This window comes from Pseudonaja textilis, chromosome 4 (genome assembly GCF_049901715.1).
Source record: "Pseudonaja textilis isolate UNSWEBS1 chromosome 4, rPseTex1.2, whole genome shotgun sequence".
Lineage (NCBI taxonomy): Eukaryota > Metazoa > Chordata > Lepidosauria > Squamata > Elapidae > Pseudonaja > Pseudonaja textilis.
Window position 1 is genome coordinate 90,782,373 of NC_141993.1, and position 15,862 is coordinate 90,798,234.

The 15,862-nt window shown below is 46.3% G+C and overlaps 1 protein-coding gene across 1 annotated transcript in view; it reads right to left on the minus strand.

Annotated features, from left to right (window-relative positions):
- The window catches only part of LOC148125945 (maestro heat-like repeat-containing protein family member 7), a 30,860-nt gene extending 26,174 nt beyond the window's left edge, over nt 1-4,686 (minus strand). Inside the window, exons 1-5 of the mRNA XM_087932079.1 lie at nt 4,668-4,686; nt 4,433-4,542; nt 3,286-3,408; nt 2,237-2,344; nt 1,443-1,575 (exon numbers count right to left, since the gene is read on the minus strand). Of these exons, the coding sequence (XP_087788205.1) occupies nt 1,443-1,575; nt 2,237-2,344; nt 3,286-3,408; nt 4,433-4,542; nt 4,668-4,686 (493 nt within the window). The remainder of the gene's footprint in view (nt 1-1,442; nt 1,576-2,236; nt 2,345-3,285; nt 3,409-4,432; nt 4,543-4,667) is intronic.
- Nucleotides 4,687-15,862: the final 11,176 nt, after the last annotated feature.

The window sequence follows — 15,862 nt, forward strand, 5'->3', positions numbered from 1 at the left end:
GCTGACAACAACACTCTTCTCATAAAGTCAAGGACAAGCTACCCTGCACGTGGCAAGGAGTGGTTGGAGAAATGTCTCCCGTTGGGGCGATGGCTGATTGGACCATGGGGTGGACTGGTGGGTGCGGGGCCTGAGGTTTTGGTTTTCGGTTACAAAGGGAAAACCCAGAACTCTTAGATTTGGGGTTTCCCAGATGCGCCAGTCTGACTTCTTTAATGCATTCTTCCTTGAAGGAACTTTCTGAGCGCTGAATGAAATGGGGAGTTTTGTTGGAACGCTGACAATAGCCCTTAGACTTACATGCCGCTTCACAAGGCTTTCCAGCCCCCACTCTGAGTGGTTTACAGAGTCAGCCTCTTGTCCCCAACAATTTGAGTCCTCATTTTACGGACCTGGGAAGGATCGAAGGCTGAGTCAACCTTGAGCTGGTCAGGATCGAGCTGCTGAACTCCTGGCAGTCGGCAGAATTAGCCTGTAGTGCTGCAGTCTAACACTGTACTACCAAATGGGGTCCTTGGTACTCTCTGAGATTGGATAATTTTCGCAGACCTTTCATGATCCAACTAGGTAAAATCATCAGTGCTGGAAGGGAGTGGGGTTTGTGGAGAGGAGGAAGACGAGGAGGAGGAAGACGAGGAGGATGAGGACGAGGACTGATGGTCCTGGTTGCTCTCTGAGCTTGGATGCTTTTTGCAGACATTTCACGACCCTGCTAGGGAACATCATCAGTTCTAGAAGAGGAGGAGGAGGAAGGAAGAGGAAGAGGAGGAGGAGGAGGAGGTGGAGGAGGAGGAGGAGGAGGAGGAAGAAGAGGAGGAGGAGGAGGAGGAGGACTGATGGTTCTGGTTGCTTTCCAAGATTGGATGCTTTTTGCAGACATTTCATGACCCTGCTAGGGAACATCATCAGTGCTAGAGGAGGAGGAGGAGGAGGAGGAGGAGAAGGAGGAGGAGGAGGAGAAGGAGGAGGAGGAGGAGAAGGAGGAGGAGGAAGAAGAGGAGGAGGAGGAGGACTGATGGTTCTGGTTGCTTTCCAAGATTGAATGATTTTTACAGAAATTTCATGACCCAACTAGGTAACATCACCAGGTGCGAAAAAGGAGTACTGATGATGTCACCCAGTTGGGTAATGAAATGTTTGCAAGAAAACCACCAAGCTGATCAAACCCCAAAGGCCTCACGTTTCATCCCTACTCTACAAATATTATCTTTTACCTGAAAACTAAGCTATACACATCATTATTATTATTATTATTATTATTATTATTATTATTATTATTATTATTATTATTATTATTATTCTTAGAAACCTCTTTCAGAGGTGCCCCTTTTCCAGGTCTGTCCTTTGATTTATTTTTCCCAAGAAAATGTGACCCCCAATACCAAAAGGCATTTCTTGAATAGAAGCACCTGACCGTACCCCAAATCCCATGCTCCCCTTACTCTTTTGGTGCATGATCAGGGTGTAGAGGCGGTGGAGTCCATCGGCTGCCCAGCAAGAGACGCTCTCGTTGGGGTCACTGCAGGCCAGGACCAGCCCCCCTGCGATCTTTCCCAACTTGATGGCCTTCAGTCCCTACAGCGGGTGGGGAAGGCGGGAAAATAAGAGGGCATATTATTTTATTCACGTATTTAATAAACATATTTATATAGGGGCTTCCCTGACATGGAATTGATGCTTATTTTACGAACTCTTTCTTACTTTGTTCCTCTGATTCAGGAAAAAGAGACATTTTTGTGAGGTGTTTTAGTTTTAGCTGGCTGGGGAATTCTGGGAGTTGAAGGCCGGGTGTAGTGGCTGGGGAATTCTGGGAGTTGAAGTCCACAAATCCTGGCTGGGGAATTCTGGGAGTTAAAGGCCGGGTGTGGTGGCTGGGGAATTCTGGGAGTTGAAGTCCATGCATGGTGGCTGGGGAATTCTGGGAGTTGAAGGCCCTGCATGGTGGATGGGGAATTCTGGGAGTTGAAGTCCATGCATGGTGGATGGGGAATTCTGGGAGTTGAAGGCTGGGTGTGGTGGCTAGGGAATTCTGGGAGTTGAAGTCCACAAATCCTGGCTGGGGAATTCTGGGAGTTGAAGGGCCTGCATGGTGGCTGGGGAATTCTGAGAGTTGAAGGTCGGGCGTGATGGATGGGGAATTCTGGGAGCTGAGATCTAGCTGTGCCCCTTTGCTTTCCCCCCAAATGCTGAAATCAGGGTTCTGAGATTTAGCAAAAGTCTGGAAAAAACAGCTCACTTCTTTGTTGAGGCAATGGTTGATGATGCAGCTGATGATCTTGGCAATCCGGGACAACGTTTGTTCTCGTTCCTCAGGATTTGGGGAGGTCATTCCTGGGGAAAGGAACTGGGGGGAAGGGAGGAAGGGAGGAAGATAAGAATGAGAAAGGGAAGGAGAGAGGGAGGGAAGGAAAGAAAAGAAGCCAGGGAGGGAGAAAGATAAGAAAGAAAGGTAAATAGGCATAAAGGAAGGAAAGATGGAAGGAAGATAAGAATGAGAAAAGGAAGGTAGGTAGGTAGGAAGAAAGGAGGGAGAGAGAAATAAGAATGAAAAAAGGAAGGATGGATGGATGAAAGGAAGTAAGTAAATAATAGTGAAAAGAAAGGAAGTTAAGAATAAAAAAGGAAGGAAGGAAGGAAAATGAGAATTAAAAAGGAAGGGTGGAATATGAGAATGAAAAAAGGAAAATAAGAATTAGAAAAGGAAGGAAGGAAGATAAAAGTGAAAAGGAAGAAAAGAATGAAAAAAAGGAAGAAAGGAAGGAAAAATGACAAAAGGAAGGAAAATAAGAATCAAAAAGGAAGAATGAAAAAAGGAAGAAAGGAAGGAAGATAAAAATGAAAAAGGAAGAAAGGAAGATCAGCATGAAAAAAGGAAGAAAGGAAGGAACGTAAAAATGAAAAAAAAGAAGAAAGGAAGAAAAGAATGAAAAAAGAAAGACAGGAAGGAAGAATGAAAAAAGGAAGGAAGGAAGGTACGGATGGAAAAAGGGAGGGAGGGAGGAAATGAGAGGAAAGAAAGAGAGGAAGGAAGGACACTTCATTGGAACCCAAATCAGGTATGAATTATAATTGTGGGACAGGCTGCCAAACATCGCTCTAATTTCCCTGCCCATTTCATCTCATCCCCACAACCATTTTCCCTGCACAACCAGGCTGCGCATCTCCAGCCAAGCCTGCTCAGACTGCGGTGGGCTGTGGGGGTCCCTGCCTTCAGGCAGGGTCCTTTTCCAAAATTATTTTCATGCCGCTCCCGGTTGGTCTTTGCGCGGGAAAAATGACACTCACCCTGAGGATGTCCCTCAGCAGCGTGGCGTTGTAGTACTCGTCTCGGAAGCCATCTTTCCCACTGTCCATATTGGTGGTAACCAGGTCCACACATTCCAGGAACTTGGACTTCTCTGGTACATCCTAAGGACAAACACACACACCCCAGAAAAGTTAAAAATACAATTTTGGCAAGAAAAACAGGAGTGGGGTTTGATGGTATCAACTCGTAAAATATTCCCATGGTCTTTTTAGAGTTGCCAACAGAAAGGGTGGCAGCTTGCAAACCGAAAGTGCATTCCATAAATGTTTTCAAAGATAGTAACTAGGTGACTGAAGTTTCTTCCCTCCCTCCCTTTCTCCCTTCCTCCCTTTGTTCCTTCCTTCCTTCCTTCCCTGACTGGGGAATTCTGGGGCTTAGAAGTCCAGGTATCTTAAAATTGACAAGATGGAGATTCAAAGGCCTGAATGAAAATAAAATTAATATAATAGCAGACTAGATAATAGATAATCAGAGTTGGAAGGTCATCTAGTGCAACCCCCCTTGTAGGTCATCTAGTCCAACCCCCTGCCCAAGCGGGAGACCCTACACCATTTCTGACAGATGGGAGTCTGATCTCTTCTTGAAAGCCTCCAGGGATGAAGCTCCCACAACTTCCGAAGGCAACTTCTGTTCCATGGGTGGATTGTTCTCACTGTCAGAAAATGTCTCCTTATTTCCAGGTTGAATCTCTCCTTGTTCAGTTTCCATCCATTCTTCCTTGTCTGGCCTTCGGGTGCTTTTTGGAGAATAGCTTGACCCCCTTCCTCCTCTCTGTGGCAGCCCCTCAAATACTGGAAGATGCTCTCCTGTCTCCCCTGGTCCTTCTCTTCCCTAGACTAGCCAGGCCCCAGTTCCTGCAACCGTTCTTCATATGTTTTAGCCTCCAGTCCCCTAATCCTCCTGGTTGCTCTTCTCTGCACTTTTTCTAGAGTCTCAACCTCTTTTTTGTAATGTGGTGAACAAAACTGGATGCGGTACTCTAGGTGTGGCCTTACTAAGGCTTTATAGAGTGGTATTAGTACCTCACTTGATCTTGATCGTATCCCTCTGTTAATACAATTTAGGATTGCATTGGCTTTTTTAGATCTTCCTTTGGACAGTCCAGGTAGAAGAAGAGAATCTCACCTGAGATTTCTCATGGAGGAAAGCGCGCATCCAACCCACGGCCTCTTTGAAGTGATACTCTGAATCCACGGAACTAAAACTTGCTTGAGAAGATACGGAGCTTGGTGAATCTAGAAGAGAGATGTGGTCCAACCTGGGTGATACCTTCCACTCCACATCAATAATAACGAAAACTTTGGGGAGGGCTAGTGACTGGAAACCCTTTGGGGGGTCCCTGGTTGAAGGCTCTCAACACCTCTAGTTACGGCCTGCATCTTCCTCAGCTTTATGGACTCCACCACGATCCCTAAACTATGGAGATGCTAGTGGAACAAATGCAAACCGTAGTCTAGGACGGGGTGGACTTACCACCTGCCAACCTGAAGTCCTTGTGGACTTCAACTCCCAGAATTCATGGCTGGCTGAGGAATCCTGGGAGTTGAAGTCCACAGCTTCCTCAGCCAGCCATGAATTCTGGGAGTCGACGTATGTTATAAAATTATATTTTATAGCATACTAGCTCGATCCCCGTGCTTCGCTATCAAACTATGTGGTCTGGCTTAGTTTTGGGGGAGGAAAAACAAGAGGAAAAATTTCTGCCCCCCAGCATCCATCAGTATTCATCTGGCTAGCATCCTGTCAGTGGGTGAGAGTGTTGAGGGCTGTTTGGAAACTGAAGCAGTATTTGCTGTGTGAGCAAGACAGCAAGGAGCCTGGGCGGGGCTTAGCTCAACTGTTCTGTACTAAAGCTGCTTGGTGCTCAAATGAAACTGAAACTCCTCTGCTTGTGTTTTGCATTTGGAACAGATTTCTTTTCAGGTGGGGAGGGGGAGTAGAACTCCTTAGCGTCAGAGCATGTTAATAATAATAATAATATGCGAAATACTAATGCTCTGATGGTCATTTCGAACAAGCCTTTCTTAGTGCGCACCTAGAAGCCAAGAGGAACATAGGTGCCAAATTTCACATTTGTAGAGATTTTGTGATGATGCAGGAGTAGTATTTCGTATATACAGTATAAATAAAGATAAAGATTCAATTTTTAGTTAAACAGTGTGTTGTCTTAGTACAAATAAGTTTAGGAAATAATAATTAAAGTGTTAACAACAATATTCACTACATTTGTTTTAGTTCTGTAATAATAAGAATAAGAATAATAATAACTTATCCATTTTAAAAACCTCTCTTAGAGCATTAGTCCTTTTCTTTCATCTACATGTTTCTAACTTCTGTTTTTATTAGCTAGCCATTGATAAAATGAGACCCATGTCAAAAAGTATTCCGTTTCTTCCTTTTCCTTAGTTGTAAGTGTTCGCCTATCCATTTCTAACATTTTTTAAAAAATCACATTTTCGTCTGTAGGGATCTCTTTACTTTTCCATTGTTGTGCAAATACAATTCTAGCTGCAGTTAATACATGTATGGTAGAATCAAATATGTATTCCCCTTGTTATACTTATCCGATAAAACGCCCAATAGAAATATTTCTGGTTTTAAACCTACATGTTACTTTATCTTTACAACCACGTGCGCATTTTTGTGTAATATTCTTTTTTGATTTGGGGCATGTCCACCACATGAGCGCTCTGGTGGTCTAGAGGTGGAGCTCTCGCCTCACAATCAGAAGGCCGTTAGTTCGATCCCATGTAGAGGCTAGACTCTCCTGCTTGAGCAGGGGGTTGGACTAGATGACCTCCAAGGTCCCTTCCAACTCTGTTATTCTATGTTCTATAGGATGAGTCCAGGAATGGGATTCAAAAATCGCTGCCCAGTTGCTGGGTGGGGGTAAGCCATGGTGGGTGTGGCCTACCAGAACTTCCCTCAGGCCTCTGGGAGGGCGAAAATGCCCCTCCCCCAGGCTCCGGAGGCTTTCCGGAAGCCGGAAACACTTACCTGCATCCAAAACGGGCCACGTGGAAACTTCTGGGAGGGGTGGGTTGGGTTGGGCAGGGGCCAGCTGGTTGGTTCAACTAATTTAACATCCGGTTCATGTGAACCGGTTCGAACCGTCTGAATTCCACCCGTCTTGGAAGTTGTCAAGTTCGGAGACCTCCCACCCTAAGTCCTGTAGAAGGTGAAGTCTTGGGATTTGGTGGGTCCACCCCCTGCTTCTTCCTTCCAAGGACAGGTAGGGTTGGGTGGGCTGGGTCTTGGTGGGTGGGGTCCCTCAGCTAAGGGAAAATGTAGTGGGGAGGATGAGTTGGACTTTTAAGGACATCTAGTTGAAACCCTGATTGGTGAAGGATCTCACTGACGTGAGTGGTGCTCATCTCAACAATATTATGTGTTTTTGTATGTTGTGGGTGTGTGTTGGGGAGGGTTCCAGGCAGACCGTGGTCTGCAGCTTCAGCTACATCACTATTTCTCAACTGGGGGCCACCTTTAAGGCAGGTGGACTTCAACTCCCAGAATTCCCCAGCCAGCCAGCCGTGGCTGTTTTTTCTCTCTCTTAAAATCTCCTAAAGGTGGAGAGAGATTGCAGAGGAAGGGATTATAAGAGAGTAAGCTATGCTGGCTGGGGAGAATTCTGGGAGTTGAAGTCCACAAATCTTAAAAATTCCTGAAATTGGCAAATACTGATTTAGGGAGTGTCTGCAGGTGAACAAAGGTTTTTTTTTTTAAAAAAAGTCAAAATAGTGTCCAATCAAAACTTTGCCCTTCTTCATAAGAAGTGGGGTTTGCCACCGGTCTCTTTTTTAAAAAAAAAAAAAAACTTCTTTTGCCCCAAATGCTCCTTTATCTAATTTAATCTGTTAAAAATTTGCAGCAGTGGCTGCAAGGACATTTAAGCTTGGTTTGTCTTAAACCCGGTTTGGATTTAATGGAGGTTTTCACTAATGGGAGTGGTGCTCATCTCAGCATATTGTGTGTTTTTGTGTTTGTGGGTATGTGTTGGGGGGGGTGGGGTGTTTCCAGGCAGATTGTTCTCTGCAGCGTCAGTTAAATCACTGTTTCTCAACTTGTGGCCTGGGGCCACTTTTCAGGGACTTCAACTCCCAGAATTCCCCAGCCAGCCGTATCTGTTTCTTTTTTCTCTTAACCTCCTAAAGTGGAGAGAGAGATTGCAGAAGAAGGGATTACAAGAGAGTAAGACTATGCTGGCTGGGGGATTCTGGGGGTTGAAGTCCACTCGTCTGAAAAGCATCCAAAGTTGAGAAATCTAAGAATCTTAGATTCAAATCTGAGAACCTTATTAACGTGTCCGAACATCGATTTCCAATGAAGTTTGCACAAGCGTCGCCATCTTGAGACAATGTGCGGTGTTAAGATTTACCGCAACGTCATAAAAACAACCTATGGAAACCACAGTTCCCCCAAAAGATTTCCTCTATGTGCAATGCAATGTTAAAATGACACCCCCACACACAAAGACCCCAAATTTACCAGCATGCCTGGGGTAGCAGCTTCCACTGCTTTCCTTTCCTGTGTTAAGGATCTTGAAATCTCTGGAAGACGAAGATTGTTCAAACATCCCGTGGCTTCTTGTGTCGCTGAGGGAGAAAAACGCATTTGTTCACCCCACAGGCTTCACGAGCTCAGTTTAAAGACTCGTAATTCACCCATCACGCCCCTTTTGAAGACCCGTGGACTTCACAACTCCCAGAATTCCCCAGCCAGCCAGCCATGTCTGTTTCTTTTTCCTCTTAAAATCTCCCAAAGTGGAGAGATTGCAGAGGAAGGGATCACAAGAGAGGTCAGCAAGCAGTGCTGGAGCCCGTGCCTCTTCAAATGGCCAACCCCGGCTCTAAGCGTGAAAAGTCTTCTCTCTCTTCCTTTGTGATTTCTTTCCTCGATGGTGGATTTCCGGGATCTCGGATGGGCCTTCCCGCACGCGTTGCTGCCTTCACACAATCGGGTCCGGTAGATTTATTTGCGCAGCATGCCGGGTTTGGTTAACGTGAATTTTTGTGGGCTTGTTTGTGGCTGAGCAGCTTGCGGGAACCGGGATTTGGGGTCTTAAAATGGTGCGGTGTGTTGCAGGACTCAGGAAACAGACTCAAAAATTGGCTTAAATTGCCAAATGAGGTTTCACAACCATTCCAGCTAAAACAGCCAGGGACTCTGGCTCTTTTTTTTTTTCTTTTCTTCTTCTTCTTCTCTTCCCTCCCTTTTCCTTTCTCCTTCCTTCCTTCTTTTCCTCCCTCCCCTCCCTTCCTGTCTTTTTTTCCTTTCCCTTTCTTTCCTTCCTTCTCTTTTTCTTTTATCTTTTATTCTCCGTCCTTTCCTTTTCCTCCCTTTCTCCTTCCTTCTTTTCCTTCTTCCCCCTCCCCCCGCCTGCCTTTTCCCCGTCTTCCTTCCACCCTTCTTTTTCTTCTTTCCTTTTTCTGTCCATTCTTTCTTCCTTTTCCCTTCCTTTTCCTCTTCCTTTTTGTCTTTTCTTCCTTCCTTTTCTGTCTTCCTTTTCTTCCTTTTTTCTTTTTCTTCCTTCTTTTCCCGTTCTTCCTTTCTTCTTCTCTTCTTCCTTTTCCTCTTTTCTCCTCCCTTCCTTTTTCTCGTCTTTTTCTTCTTTCCTTTTTCTGTCCATTCTTTCTTCCTTTTCCCTTCCTTTTCCTCTTCCTTTTTGTCTTTTCTTCCTTCCTTTTCTGTCTTCCTTTTCTTCCTTTTTCTTCCTTCTTTTCCTGTTCTTCCTTCCTTCTTCTCTTCTTCCTTTTCCCCTTTTCTCCTCCCTTCCTTTTTCCGTCTTTTTCTTCTTTCCTTCCTTTTTCCTTTTTCTCTTCTCCTTTCTTTTTCTTCTGCTTCCTTCTTTTGTCCCTTCCATTCGGCTGATGCAAATCAGGACAGTGTTGATGTTTGATCTTCAACTTTCAACTCTGGATGTGATTTCATTTCTTTCCATTTTCATTCGTCGCGGGCTCTTTCCACTCTTGGGGGGGGCACATTCTCACCATCTGTGTGTCGTCCCCCTCAACTCTCACCTCCAAACACCTTTAACTGGTAATATCCCAGAACAACGGGAAACTCCAAGCCTTTTAAATGTCTAATTCCTTGCAAAACTCCTGTTTGCCATTGTGACAACTGTCTTGTCGTTTGGCTAGGTTCCTGGAGCATCATAGACCACCTATGGACCTGGTGAGGCAGAACTAAAAACCAGCCCATTCCAAAACTGGTGTTATCTTCTCTTTTCTTCTCAAGGGGGGAAAAAAAATCCATCTTTTTAGAATTTCAGCACTGATGATGTTTCCTAGTTGGGTCATGAAACGTCCGCAAGGAAACAAGCAAGCTCAGGGAGCGCCAAGGACCTCACAGTCCTCCTCCTCCTCCTCCTCCTCCTCCTCCTCCTCCTCCTCCTCCTCCTCCTCCTCCTCCCCACAAACTCCTCTCCCTTCTAGCACTGATGATGTTCCCTAATTGGGTCATGAAACGTCTAAGCTCAGAGAGCAATCAAGGACCTCGCAGTCTTCCTTCTCCTCCTCTTCTTAGCACGTACGCTTTGAGAAGAGAATTGCACAACCATTTTGTCTGGAATGATATCGTGTCTCCTGTTTTGAGGAAGGGGTTTGACTAGGACAGCAGTCCTCAACTGGTGGCCCATGAGAAAATTTTGGTGGTCCGCAGGAAAATTATTTGCATTTTTTAAATATTGCACTGTGTCAGGGGTCCTCAAACTAGGGTCCCTGGGTTGGATACGTGCAGTGAAAGCTTGTGTTGCTGCAGAGACTCCCCCCTTGGGGTCCCTTTGGTGCAGGTCAGAAGGAAAACTTGGGGTCTGCTTCAGCCTCTTCCCACTTGGGGTCTGCTTCAGCCTCCGGGTGGGGGGCTTCGGGTGAAGGCTGGAGGGAGGGGCCGCTGGTGGCGAAGAGCCCGAGGGCCTCGTTCCAATGGGGGATGCATCACGGTCTGGAACTGGCCAACCATCTCAGTCCACTGAGCTTCCAGGCACCGTCGGGACCTGGCCTTACACTCCCGCAGGTCTTCTCTCTGCCCGTGCTCCGAGTCAGGGGTGGGATTCAAATTTCTTAACCACTGGTCCCTGCGGGCGTGGCCTAATTTGTGGGTGTGGCCTGGGGGGGTCATGGGACTGGGTGAACATGGCTTGCTGACTGGGCATGGCTTGGTGGTCATGGGACTGGCTGGGCGTGACTTTGTAGGTAAACATTATAAATATTTAGGTAAATATTGAATTTTTTTTTATTTAAAACAAAGGGCAACTTTTACCCAAAATCAGGCAGGCAGGCAGATTGAGTTGCTCCCAGAATCACAGATTCACTTAGAGATCTATCTATCTGCAATCGGCTACCTGAGTCTGTCACATAAAATTTGCTTGCAAGCAAACTCACAATATTAACTCCCAACACACCATATATGTAAATATTGAATTGTTTATAAAAAAAAGAGCAACTTTTACCCAAAATCAGGCAAAGCAGGCAGGCAGATTGAGTTGCTCCCAGAATCACAGATTCACTTAGAAATCTACCTTTCTGCAATCTGCTGCCTGAGTCTATCACATAACATTTGCTTGCAAGCAAACTGACACAATTAACTCCCAACACACCATGTATGTAAATATTGATTTTTTTTATTAAAAGAATAACTTTTACCCAAAATCAGGCAAAGCAGGCAGGCAGATTGAGTTGCTCGCAGAATCACAGATTCACTCAGAGATCTATCTTTCTGCAGTCTGCTGCCTGAGTCTGCACTCAAAAATAGAAGCTTCCCTCCTAAGGAAGGTTCAGCTCTGCTTTTAGATTAGCTGAAAAGCAAGAAATCCAACCGTTTCCTGCTTTCTAGCTAATCTAAATCTCCCGGCACAGCAGAACAGCCGATGCTTAGTCGGGGGAAAAAAAGGAATAATAGCAATTTACCAAACGCAAGCAAGTTTGATGGCGCGCATGCCAGGTAAGGAGTGAGTGGGCAGGGAGGGGCAGGGCCAGCCAGGGGCATGATTTGCCAGTTCTCTGAACTGGGCAGAATCAAAACAACCGGTTCTATAGAACCAGTCTGAATCCTACTCCTGCTCCTAGTCCTCAGTGAGATGCTTTTTCTGAGCCTCCTTGATTTTGTCTGATCCAATTGGAACTGAGCCAGCCTGTCTCCTGGTGGCTGCTTAGCTCCAGCCGCTGCTTCTATTGGGTTCCTCAGGAGTCCAGGTGGGCAGGCGAGGAGGGGCCGGGAGGGGAGGGATGAGTAGAAGCCGGTGAGAAGCCCCCTCGATGTGAATGACATCGAAGTTGGCCACGGCCACTCAGTCATGTGTCCACCTACCATGCCCCCACCCAGCCGGTCATTAGGCAGATCGTGATTAGCAGTCCGCGGGATTTTAAAATTATGAATTTAGTGGTCCCTGAGGTCCGAAAGGTTGGTGACCCCTGGAGTAGATGACCTCCAAAGGCCCCTTCCAACTCCGTTCTCCTCTTTTAGTCGGGTCATGAAACATCAAAGAGCAGCAAGGACCACGAAGGGGCACATTACCTGCTCAACCGATGTGGAGAAGTGCCTCTCAGAAGCCAGGCTGGAAAAGGTTGCAAAGCTCGAATGGATCCGACGTTCAAATGAGCGAGTGCAGAAATAATCTCCCATCCAAAGTCACCCGTCTGGCCCCTTCCGGGTTCAAATCCCAGGACTCCGGAATCCAAGGCCACACAGGTGGGCTACATTCCAGCATCCAGGACAGTTGGTGATGTCATAGTGCCCAACCTGTTGACTCCACCAAAGGCCACCAACTGACCTTCCCCAAAGAAGCCCGCGCAGCTCTGAGGATCGGTGGGCCGATCCTTCAAAATATGAAACCGTGTTTTTGAGTTTCATCCCATGAAGAGCGAGGAGGTCGCACATTCTACCTACCAGCCTTCTTCATCCCTGGAAGCTTTCAAGAAGAGACCAGACTGCCAGCTGTCAGAAATGGTGTAGGGTGTGTTTGGGCACCGGGGTTGGAATAGATGACCTCCAGGGTCCCAACCAGCTCTATTATTTTATATTCAATGGAACATTGTCTACGGAAGTTGTGAGAGCTTCAACCCTGGAAGCTTTTAAGAACAGAAGGGACTGCCATCTGTCAGAAATGGTGGAGGGTCTGGTTGGGCAGGGGGTTGGACTAGATGACCTCCAAGGTTTCTTCCAAGTCTTATTATTTTATATTCAAAAGAACAGAAGTTACCTTCAGAAGTTGTGGGAGCTTCATCCCTGGAGGCTTTTTTGAAGAGACCGGACTGCTATCTGTCAGAAATGGTGGAGGGTCTTCTTGGAAAGGGGGGTTGGACTAGATGACCTCTAAGGCCCCTTCCAACTCTTATTAATTTGTAATCAGCCATTTTAAGAACCCCTTAGAAAGTGGGATGGAGTCACCTTAGAACGGTAGAAACCAGCTTACAGCTCCTATCTCTTACCAAAAGTCTCCTAAGCTTGGCCCCTCTTAAGTAACTCATATGGTCATTAAGTGAAACCAGTTCCCCCCCACTAACTTCGCTTGTTGGAAGCTAGCTGGGAAGGTCACAAATGGTGATCATGTGAACCAGGGATGCTATAACCGTCGTAAATACATACCAGTTGCTGAGCGTCCCAAAGTTGATCATGTGACCATAGCAATGTTGTGATGGTCGTAAGTGCGAGAACCAGTTGCAAGTCCCTATTTTTCCGTGCCGCTGAAATTTTGAGAACAGCCACTAAACGAACGATTGTATTGTGAGGATTACCAGTAAGCTGCTGTATTCCCTTATTTGAGCAAAGTGGGGACATTAATAAATATTTAACAACGATCCATCGTGCTAAACTTGGTTAGGATTCATTTTGGCTTGTTTTTTTTAAACCCTTCTGCGTGTTGTGCAAATGCCACGTTGAGTTAGTGCCTCCTACTCTAAAGAAGAGGATTAGGGGTGACATGATAGCAGTCTTCCAATGTCTGAGGGGCTGCCCCAAAGAAGAGGCAGTCAAGCTATTCTCCAAAGCACCTGAGGGCAGGACAAGAAGAGAGAGAGAGAGAGAGGGAGGGAGGAGAGAAAGAAAGAGAGAGAAGAGAGAAAAAAGTACAAACGAAAGAAAGAGAGAGAGAAAGGAAGAGAGAGGCAGGGAGGATAAAAAAGAAAGAGAGAAAGAGAGAAAGGAAGGAAGAGAGAGAAAGAAAGAAAAAGAGAGAGAATGAGAAAGATAAGAAAGGGAGGGAGGATAAAAAGAAAGAGAAAGAGAAAGAAAGAGGGAGGGAGGATAAAAAGAGAAAGAAAAAGAGAGAAAGAAAGAAAAAGAGAAAGAGAGGGGGATGAAAAAAGAAAGAAAAAGAGAAAGAGAGAAGGAAAGAGGGAGGATAAAAAAAAGAAAAGAAAAAGAGAGAAAGAAAGAAAAGAGAGAGTAAGAAAGAGGGATGATAAAAAAGAAAGAAAAAGAGAGAGAGAAGGAAAGAGGGAAGGAGGATAAAAAGAAAGAAAGAAAGAAAGAAAGAAAGAAAGAAAGGAGGGAGGGAGGGAGGGAGGGAGGGAGGAAAAGGAAGGAAGAAAGAAGGAAGGAATGAAGAAGGAAAGGAAAGAAAGAGAAAGAAAGTGAGAGAAGGAAGAATGGAAGGAAGGGAATGAAGACAGGAAAGAAGAAAGACAGAAAAGAAAGAAAGAGAGAGAGAGAGAGAGAGAAAGAAAGAAAGAAAGAAAGAAAGAAAGAAAGAAAGAAAGAAAGAAAGAAAGAAAGAAAGAAAGAAAGAAAGAAAGAGGCAGGCAGGCAGGCAAGGAGGGAGACAGGAAGGCATGATAGCAGTCTTCCAATGTTTGAGGGGCTGCCCCAAAGAAGAGGCAGTCAAGCTATTCTCCAAAGACCCTGAAGGCAGGAGAAGCAGCAACGGGTGGAAACTATAAGGAGAAATTTCCTGAGAAATTGAGAATAATTAACCCATGGAACTGCTTGCCACCACAAGTTGCGGATGCTCCATCACTGGAGGTTTTTAAGAAGAGACTGGACAGCTAGTTGTCTGAAATGGTCTAGGGTCTTCTGCTGGAGCAGGGGTTGGACTAGAAGACCTCCAGGATCCCTTCCAACTCTTGTTCTATTTAATCAATCAGAATAGAACCGGAAGGGACCTTGTGGGTCATCTAGTCCAACGCCCCCCCCCCGCTCAAGTAGGAGATCCTAGACCCGTGTTGGCGAACCTATGGCACGCGTGCCGGAAGAAGTGGCACACAGAGGCACTTCTGCGGGCACGCGAAAGCTCGCCCGTAAGAGCCGCATTGCGCATGCGCACACGCCGCCGCCGGACAGCTGATTTTCAGGTATTTGGTGCACATGCATGGGGGGGCACAGGAGACACATCATGCGCAGACGTGTAGCGCACACGGGGTCATGCCCGCATGCAGAGATGCGCAGCACATGGGGCGGATCGTGCGTGCATGCAGATGCATGGCGCATGGGGGAAGTATATGTGCAGATGCATGGCATGCAGTGGGGGAATCGCATGGCATGCAGAGGTGCGCGGTGCACGTCGAGAATCAGTGCGTGCATGCGCAGGGGAGTGGGGGGGTCTCAGCATGCTTTGCCTTCTGGGTGCTGGCATGCAAGCGCGAGCACACATGCAATTATCAGCACGGGAGCTGAAAAAGGTTAGCCACCACTGTCCTAGACCATTACTGACAGAGGGCAGTCCAGTCTCCAGGAATGAAGCTCCCGCAGCTTCTGAAGGCAACTTCTGTTCCATTGAACATGGATAATAGAGTTGGAAGGGACCTTGGGGGTCATCTAGTCCAACCCCCCCAACCAAGCAGGAGACCCTACACCATTTCTGACAGATGGCAGCCCAGTCTCTTCTTGACAGCTTCCAGGGATGAAGCTTCCACAGCTTCTGAAGGCAACTTCTGTTCCATTGAACATGGAATAACAGAGTTGGAAGGGACCTTGGAGGTCATCTAGTCCAACCCCCCCCCCCACCCAAGCAGGAGACTCTACACCATTTTTAACAAATGAAAGTCCAGTCTCTTGAAAGCCTCCAGGGATGAAGCACCCACAACTTTTGAAGGCAACTTCTGTTCCATGGGTGGATTGTTCTCAACTGTCAGGAAATTTCTTCTTAATTTTAGGTTGCTTCTCTCCTTGATTAGTTTCCATCCATTCTTCCTTGTCTGGCCTTCGGAATAGTTTTGACTCCCTCTTCTTTGGGGCAGCCCCTCAAATACTGGAAGATTGCTGTCATGTCCCCCTTAGTCCTTCTTTTCTCTAAACTAGCCAAATCCCAATCCTGCAACCGTTCTTCTTCGTATATTTTACTTTCCAGCCCTTTCATCCTGGTTAAGTTGCTCTTCTTTGCAGTTTTTCCAAAGTCTCAACATCTTTCTTGTAATGCGCTTGATTAAAACTGGACGCCGGATTCCAGGTGTTTCCATCACTCTCTCCTTGTGACAACACAGCCTCATTGGTGCCTGTGGTCATTTGAGCGATGCCATTACTGGCCCCGTTATACTGGGACCTCATTGGCACGACAGCAAAATGGCACACGCAACCTCTTTCACGATGCTTAAATTCAAAGGAACGAAGGGATTGAGGAAG